The following is an 8,748-nucleotide window of genomic DNA, read 5'->3' on the forward strand; positions in this document are numbered from 1 at the left end:
ACTGGTCTCAGTTAGAAACAGCCTTGAAAGATAGAATTTGTGAAACGTAAACATTAAGTTTAAGTTTAAACACTCAAACAAAATTAAATGTCTTCAACAAATGCCACTGACAGAGTAGGATCAATTTAAAATTGTTTCTGTATAATGACAATATTTTTGTTGAAATCCTTTTTGTGAAGTCAAGTCAAATAAACTTGACCTGGCTATAGTCAGCTTTATTGGTGCTATGGTTAATTTCAGTGTTCAAAGGTATCACGGCTGTTCATTATTAAATGCTGATGTCAGAGTAATCTAGCAAAGTGTGTGAGTGTGTGTGTGTGTATTTATGGGGAGGGGTTTTTTTATTCTGATTATGTGTCTTCTTTGCGTCATGTATTTCTGTTTTCACATCCCTTCTGCAACGTGCCAGTAATTTTATTGATGTTTATTGTAGCTTGTGTTTGGAGAGGCACCTTATAAATAAAGGTTTATTAACTTACTTACAAATGTTTAACTGTAGGCATTCTTCTACATACACAGTGGCGTGGATCTGCAACAGGTTCAAAGAGAATTCGCAAATCCGGATTACACTTGACTTCACGCTGGTCATATGAAGTCAAGCAAATAAAAAGAAAAGCAACAAGTTCTGTGTGTGTGTGTGCATGTGTGCGTGTGTGGGTGTGTGTGTGTGACAAGAGTGAAGAGGGTGTGGCCTAGAGGAATCCAGATTATCACATCTGAGCACAAGTATTCTCTTGGAGGGGAAAAGCAGGGGAGGATGAGAGGGGGAGAGGTGGAGTGGAGGGAGGAGGAGGAGGGTTTTGTCGCTATAAAAGGGTCCGTGGAGGTCGACTGACTACAGCTTGAGAGGAGCTGGCAAGCTGGCAAGCTGTGGCAGCCTGTACCAATCCCTGAACATATGCCTGGATCACACTGCACAAAGGTAAGAGACTTTTTCCTCTCAGCCAGCTGGGGCAGCTCAACCACAGCACTGCACTCCTGTGACTCTGTGCGCTTCTTATTAGATAACCTTGAAACTGATTGACAGGTCAGTTTCCAGGTGTATATCAACTGATTGCATTATTTTTCTTTTTTTTTTCTTATTGTAGATTTACAAAATCTAATATTACTTATTCATTCACATAATTATTATTATTTTATTTTATTATTTTTTTTTTTTCTTTCAAATATTGCACTTAAAATGTAGTGGTACATAATAGTGAATAAATCCAAAATCCTTATTATGAGTGAATGATTTTTCAAAAGATTACCATCTGTTTTTTCTACACTCAGCCATGTCTTAACCCACATTGCAAATAGAGCTACACTCAAAGAATAAATCATATTCTTTTACAAATATTCATGACAAATTTGGCTACTTGGTTTGATCACACTTATTATTCATATAGTTATTTGTATGGTATGATAAAATAAAATAAAGGAATAGAATCCATTATTTTCCATTTCAAGAGAAATTTCCAAAAATGCTATTATTGTTTTCTTGTCTCACCATAAGCACTGAGGACTGACTGGGGCGTCTCTCTCTCCTCCAGGATATTCAGAGGAATATCAGCTGCTCCACTTCCCATCCACTGACACAGAAGACTCACACCACTACTTTCACAGTAAGGAGACTCAATTTGATGATTACAGTCAAAATATAACATACAGCATTTGTTAGAGGTCAAAAAATATTGAAAAAGATAAAGATTTTATGAACTTTTGGAATAACAATGCATTCTTTTTTCACATTCATAACTTATATTGTAATCATATGTTTGCATATTATGTGCAATGTGCACATCTTATTATCTTGCATATACTGCATATTATCTTTCATATTATTATGTATCATTATAATTATTGTTAGTAGTAGTGGTAGTAGTGGTAGTAGTAGTAGCGGTAGTATTAGTGGCAGTATTATCATTCCAGTCTCTCTTCACGTCATTACTCCACCCGTTTTGTGGTGATCCAAGAAACAGATCCAGCGTACAGATTTTGCACAGTTTATGAAAAATCTTTATATTTTTTGACACAATAGCAATGAAGCAGACAATTAAAAGAACCAGTTCAAGTCCAAGGGGAGATTTCCTCAGCTGCTAATGTTTAACACATATTGGCTGGTTGATCTAAACACATATCCATGTTGGACTCTGTCTATTTGCACAGATCTATACTGTTTACATATGCTCTACAGTGTTTACACTATATTTATATTCAATAGACTGTTTTTCCCAATATGCCACACCATTTTTATAGCCCCTTTTAGAAGGGGCTATAAAAATATATAGTTTAGTTTTTGCAACAGTGTTTTATTTCAACAAAGTATTCATTCATTCATTCCTTTCTGTTGTGTGCTATACAACTATATGCTACAACGTATGCTATATGGCCAACATGACAATAACAATAAGTTTTATTGACTTAACTTGAATACATATAAATGGGAAAACAGCTGAGACCTGCCCGAAATCATGCATTTTCAAACGCTCATTACTCCATCATACTTTGCCTTACAAACTCTATTTCAGCTTTAAACAGGTTAACACAAGTGGAGGTTTACGTTTGTAGAAAATCATCTTGATATCAGTTGTAGTTTGGCAGAAATCACAGTTTAACTTTGAAATATGTTTCACTGAATACAATGAATTTAGAAATACCAGGTGTGAAGCAAACTGATGCCTACTTTTAAGGTTATGAGCATCCAAAGCGGCTCCACAAAGACTCTGCCTCTTATCAGCTAACCCAAACCCTCACACCTAACCCTGTCCACAAGGAGCCCTCACCACAGGCCCGCGCTTCCTAACAACCCCAAAGTAACTACTGACAGTACGTGTAGCTGATCTGACCGGACAAAGTGCCCCGATTTGTTGCAACAAGTAAAGCCTAACGGGAGGAGGTGACTCCATAAGGCTAGACCGAGTCTGTCAGCTGGGCATCAGGGGCTGCCATGCAGTTTCACGTTAACTTGGAACCGTTAACGTGTCGAGGCATGTTGTTCAGGGTTCAGGGTTGTGGTAGATAAGTCACAGACGTTCTTACAAAACCTCACCTGCAATGCACCTGCACTCCCAAAATTGGAAATGGGGGAGTTGTGAGCTATCGAGAGTATCCAACTAACTGTATTCAACAGGGGGAACAAGAGGCAATAAGGAGTAGCCAATCAGAGGAGGTGTAGGGTGGGTCTTTGGGGAATGTGGTTGGGGAAAAAATAAGCTGCTGACGTCATGTTCAAAACAGGTTTTGCCAGCTCCTACTTGCAGAAACATACATTCATTTTCCGCTATTTATGCCCTCAATTTGAACCAAACATGGATATATTATAAAACAAAAGCAAACAAACAAGACAAAGTGTGAAACAAACTATTGAAAGCTACCCCAGCGACATCATGTTCAAAACAGGTTTTGTTGGCAGCTTTAGCCACACAGACGTCTTACTCTGAGCACGTCGTGGGTGTTTTTGTTTCCACACTTTCAAACAAAATACGCGATGTACATCTGTTTTTTCAGCATCTTTTTGCTGAATGTGGTGATATCAGGGTCAAAGCAATTGGAGCTTTACGTTTTCTCGGACTCTCTACAACGTCCATCACAGGCTTTCCACCACAGACTTGCTTTAAATGGCTCTTGATTTCTGTGTTGGATCCCACAGTTTGAAACCAACCGCTGAATCTAATGATACCAGGGTTTAGGCAATCTGACCGCTTTCCTGGTCTGACTTGGTTAAATGGAATCTGATTTTTTTGTGTTTTTGTGCCAATGTTCAAACAGTCCCTATAATAATATTGTTTCAACAACTGCAGCTCCAGGAATTCCAGCCACTGATGGCAAACCCGGTTCAACAGTCTGAGCATGAGAAGTCACAGGGAGAGAAGACGGACGCCAGGACACCTGCAGGACCCACAAACCTGCAGAAGACCAGGGCCTGCCTCCTCAAGGGACTCTCCTACTTTTCTGGAGACATGCCAGTGTTTGGGAAATGGATGGAAAGTAAGAACATATTGGCCGCTTGACAACATTAATCAAAAATACGACAACTGTCAAGATTGAAGTGCCAATTAGTTTGGGGACACTGCAGGCAGTAGTAATGTGCCCTTGAGCAACATATTTAATCTTGAACTGCTCTTTGTGGCTAACAGTGGAGGACTGTGGTTTCACCCCGGCATATGTAAATGTGTGTAAGAGTGTCAGTGAACAGCCAAATTTTGCTGAGAAAAATGCAGTGGGCCTCAACTCACCCTCCCTTGTATAATAAATCAGTGTGCAGGGAGAAGCAAGAGAAGGCCTTTGGCAGGTATATGGACATGCATACACCACAAATATATGCAGGTCACCAGGTGATGACAGGATAACTTACATAACTTAAGACACACATTGAGAGAAGACAATTAAAACAAGGTGGTGTTTAACGTATGAGTGGCTGTCATTCAGAAAAAGACGTTATGTAGTGTAGTTTTCAAAAGCTTTTGGTCCTCATTATGTGAAGTCCCTCCATTGATGTTCACTTCTCAAGATGTATATGATTGCTGTCACTCAAACAATGACGGCAGCCAAGCTGTCATTCGCTGACAGACTCACAGCATTCTCGCCCTGTGTCTCTTGGCACTCTACAAAGCAAACACGTTTTGTGAAAGTACAAAAAACAACATTGACCTCACCTGACTTGTACAAGCAGCAATTGTTTTCTATTGTTCCCAGCAGTCTGAGCCTTAGAATAATAAAACTTACTTAACATTCACTGCAGGAAAGCCAGTAAGCCGCTCTGGGCAGCTGTCTGAACTTTCTGTCTCTGCTCTACTCTCTTTTTCCGCCCATCAGAGCAGTTTTTGCTGCTGCAGCTGCTGGACTGGGTTTTGCGTGGAGCTGCCCAGGTGATGTTTGTTAACAACCCTCTGAGTGGCCTCATCATTTTTGGCGGCCTCATCCTGCAGAACTACTGGTGGGCCCTCAACGGCTTCGTGGGGACGCTCTTTGCCACCATTTCTGCCCTCATACTGCAGCAGAACAGGTTTGAGTGCTCAGCTATTTTGACTCAATTTATGCAACATATGCTGCAGATACATGGTAATAAAACTACAAAAAAGAGTCAATATTTATCAGTGCAAAGGATTGGATTTACTCTTAACTTTATAACTTTTTATTTTGGAGTGATATTACACGCTTAGTTTCTCAGCTTAATCCTTGGTCCTCATATTTTTTTATCCTTGTGTTTATTTTATTTTTGTTTTATTATACTGACTTTTTACTGGTTTTCAATATTTTATAGTTTTATTGTTGTAATTTGTAGGCTAACATATTTTTATTGTTGTCTATTGTTTTGTTTTTTCCTGTGTTCTTTTAATCTTGAGCTGTGAGGCAGTTTGGGCTGCATGTTTGTGTGAAAGGTGCTATATAAATAACACTGAGTCGACTTGAGTTGACTCAACTAATAGTTGTTCTATTTAGAGCAAACTGAGGCTTGGGTGTTAGAGGGGGATGGTGAGATGGGCTGCAACAGGAAAATAGAAATTCATCCTTTCATTTCTTCATTCATTCACATATCTGTCAAACTCTGTATTTGTCAGGGGTGCAATAGCTGCAGGGCTGTACGGGTACAACGGCATCCTGGTGGGCCTCCTGATGGCTGTGTTCTCCAACGCAGGAGACTGGTACTGGTGGCTTCTGCTACCCAACATCTTCATGTCTATGATGTGGTGAGCAGCTCTTTGTCCATTTTGCAGCAGGATAGGAATCAGAGATTTTTAATGGATAAAAATGCTTAGCTTGAAAAAAAAAAAGCACAGTCAAGTGATACATTATCCTGAGCATTAAATGTAGGATAGTAAATGGAGGGCCACTCCGTGAGACCTTGTATGTCACAAGACAGCAAAACTGGTCATGTACTCATAAACCCTCTTAGAATAGCAGTGCTGAATTATCTGGCTGGCTGGTCTCAGATCATATTTACTGACATACTGAATCAAAAAGGCCCAGGTGTCCTCTGCCAAACCTTCGTAAATCACTGCTGACCCCATTCAGTCACAACACATGTTTGAGGAAAGTCAAACATTTTAACTATGTCCCTTAAATGGAGAGAGCGGACTGACTTGATCACAGTCATTTCCCACTCTTGTGTCTGGCAATAAAATGCTCCTTTTGGCAATAACATGGTTAATAATATCATAATTGTGCTCATATTTATCAATGATGCACATCTGAAATTTGTACAAAATAAGACTGAGAATACTTATTGAGTGGAAAGTATTTATATTGACTGAAATTTACAGTAAACACACTTTGCCTTACAACTGAACCTGTGCGTTGGTTCACAGCTCCCCTATTTCTGCCTCTTTCATAATCGGTTCCTGTTTCCTTGTAATGAGAAGGGCAAATATATGTTTATTGTCACAATAAATGGCAGAAGGGCGCTCATCAGCTGAAAATTTCCCATTTCCTTGTGTCATAGCCCAATAGTGTCCAGTGCCCTGGCATCTATCAACAGTCGCTGGGACCTGCCAGTGTTCACCTTGCCCTTCAACATCCTGGTGTGCCTCCACATGGTGGCCACCGGCCACTACAACCACCACTTCCCACAAGTCCTCATCCAGCCTCGCTCCGAGCTGCCCAACATCACCTGGGCTGACATCGACGTCGCCAAGGTGAGAGAGAGGCCAGGATGTGTTTGTTGCTGTGTCAGACTTGATTGTCTTTGTTTGGTCCTGTGTCTGTGCATTATAATGATACAGTGGTAATATTCTTTAACTCACCAGTGGAGAGAGTTTGAACTTTCCGTGTCTCTGTAGCTGTTCAGATCCGTGCCCGTGGGAATAGGCCAAGTCTACGGCTGTGACAACCCCTGGACAGGAGGAATCTTCATCATTGCACTCTTCATCTCCTCCCCCATCACCTGTATTCATGCTGTTCTGGGATCTGCAGTGGGCATGGTCTCAGGTGAGTGGGCTTGCTGACAATGTTAAGGCTATACAAGCAGCCGCTGGGAAAAAAATCAACTATTGTGTGATTAATTTATGTCCTCAAATCAATTCAGTCTGAATGAAGTGGGAGAAAAATACGTTTAAATATTGTTATGTTTCTATTTTTGCTCCGTTACATGCTTCTTGAAACAATACAGCCGTTAGTGAAGCTCTTATTCCTACTCCAACTCCTCTTAATATGCCACAGCCAATACAGTCAAAATCTGAGATGATTCCCAGACACTCAAAGGTGCAAAATAACAGGGAAACAGCACGTTTTGTTTTTCAATCTCTTAATAATTCTTTCAACGATTTTAGAAGCTCTTGCATCATATAATGATTAATAATGAACATTGCCAAAATGACATCCAAGATTTCCTTTGTGTCCTAAACTGAACTTTGCAATTCCCTGATGGCATTCATTAAAGTTTGTATGTAATGTTTTGAAGGTTTGGCTCTGGCTGCTCCATTTGAAAGCATTTACTTTGGCCTGTGGGGATACAACTGTGTGTTGGCCTGCATCGCCATCGGAGGGATGTTCTACGCTCTTACCTGGCAGGTGCATCTGCTCGCCATTACCTGTGGTGAGTAAATACACAACAGATGCACTCTGACAGTTAAACACACAATATAAAAACTCAGTCAGTGTAATTGCACAGTTTGTAATGATGTGATGTGTAATGATGTGCAACACTGTAGCGAGTAACGAGTCATTTGTAAGTCACATCTCACTGGGCCTATTCCTCTCCTCAGCTTTCTTCTGTGCATACCTCGGCTCAGCTATCGCCAACGTGATGTCTACAGTAAGTACTCAACTTCCCTCAAACCCGCTCCTGTATCAGCCAATGTCAAACAATCATTAACTGCAAGTTAATATATTATTTCTTTTACAGTTTGGTTTGCCAGCCTGCACGTGGCCTTTCTGCCTCTCCGCTTTGACCTTCCTCCTCATCACCGCGGAGACCAAAAAGATCTTCAAGCTGCCGCTGGCCAAGGTGACCTACCCCGAGAAAAACCTGGGCTTCTTCTGGAAGCTCAAGAAACAGGAGAAAATGGAGAAGCGCGAGAAAGAGAGGAAGGAGAAAGAGGAGCAGCAAAAAGCCATTGAAGAAAACTTGAGGCTCAACGAGAAAGAACAACTGAGGCTGGAGCTTGAGAGAATGGAAGAGGGGAAAACAGCGAGTGACGAGTCAAAGGAACAAAATGAGGACACACACACTGAAGACCCTGGGTCGGAGGTGGGCCAACAAGGGACCGAGGAAGAAGACACGAACAACAACTTAATCGAAGTCACCGTCACAGATTCTGTTTAATGGAAATACCACATTTCTGGCCAGGGAGAATGATTCTTGCATGGCTCCTAGATGTATGAAGGATATAAAGTCTATCTGTAGCAATCCTTTCAAAGTTTGAAGTTTGTGTATTGTTTGTGTTTGTTGAAATGCCATGTTTCTACTGCTTGCTGACTCAGGTTTATGGTATGACTGGATGACTCTGTAAAACTATTTTGTTCTGTAAAACTTTCTTAATGTAAATGTGATGATATGTTTGTATTTTTCTTATATAAAAAAAACTCAGTGTTATAAAAAGAAGGAACACCATTTAAAAAGTGTAACATTTTCCTTTTTTATATTTTTAATAAAAGCTGCACATCATCCGGGTAAAAAGATTGTCTTCAGGTCTTTTGTAACTCATTATATCTAAAACCATTTACAGATGAAGTAGGAAGAATATTTTTAATGCCTCTCATTCTCTGTCACCTGAAAGGTGTTTTGGAAACTATATGCTTTAGTTAGATACTGATAATAATAATAAT

At 40.3% G+C, this 8,748-nt stretch overlaps 1 protein-coding gene across 1 annotated transcript; it reads left to right on the forward strand.

Annotated features, from left to right (window-relative positions):
* Nucleotides 1–855: 855 nt before the first annotated feature.
* On the forward strand, nt 856–8,586 carry slc14a2 (solute carrier family 14 member 2). Its single transcript, XM_030060305.1, has 10 exons — nt 856–922; nt 1,533–1,604; nt 3,783–3,969; nt 4,798–4,987; nt 5,544–5,672; nt 6,425–6,617; nt 6,762–6,909; nt 7,382–7,516; nt 7,686–7,735; nt 7,826–8,586. Exons 1-10 carry the CDS (start codon nt 899–901, stop codon nt 8,243–8,245), a joined length of 1,548 nt encoding a protein of 515 aa, XP_029916165.1. The 5' UTR covers nt 856–898; the 3' UTR covers nt 8,246–8,586.
* The last annotated feature ends 162 nt before the right edge of the window (nt 8,587–8,748 follow it).

This window comes from Myripristis murdjan, chromosome 9 (assembly GCF_902150065.1).
Source record: "Myripristis murdjan chromosome 9, fMyrMur1.1, whole genome shotgun sequence".
Classification (NCBI taxonomy): Eukaryota; Metazoa; Chordata; class Actinopteri; order Holocentriformes; family Holocentridae; genus Myripristis; species Myripristis murdjan.

What these genes read in the sequence shown, in the direction of transcription:
- slc14a2 (XM_030060305.1), top strand. Translation starts at nt 899, where the DNA reads ATGCCTGGATCACACTGCACAAAG. An exon ending in ATCTTCATGTCTATGATGTG is followed by an intron (nt 5,673 to 6,424) that starts GTGAGCAGCTCT and finishes CTTGTGTCATAG; the next exon opens with CCCAATAGTGTCCAGTGCCC. An exon ending in TCTGCTCGCCATTACCTGTG is followed by an intron (nt 7,517 to 7,685) that starts GTGAGTAAATAC and finishes TCCTCTCCTCAG; the next exon opens with CTTTCTTCTGTGCATACCTC.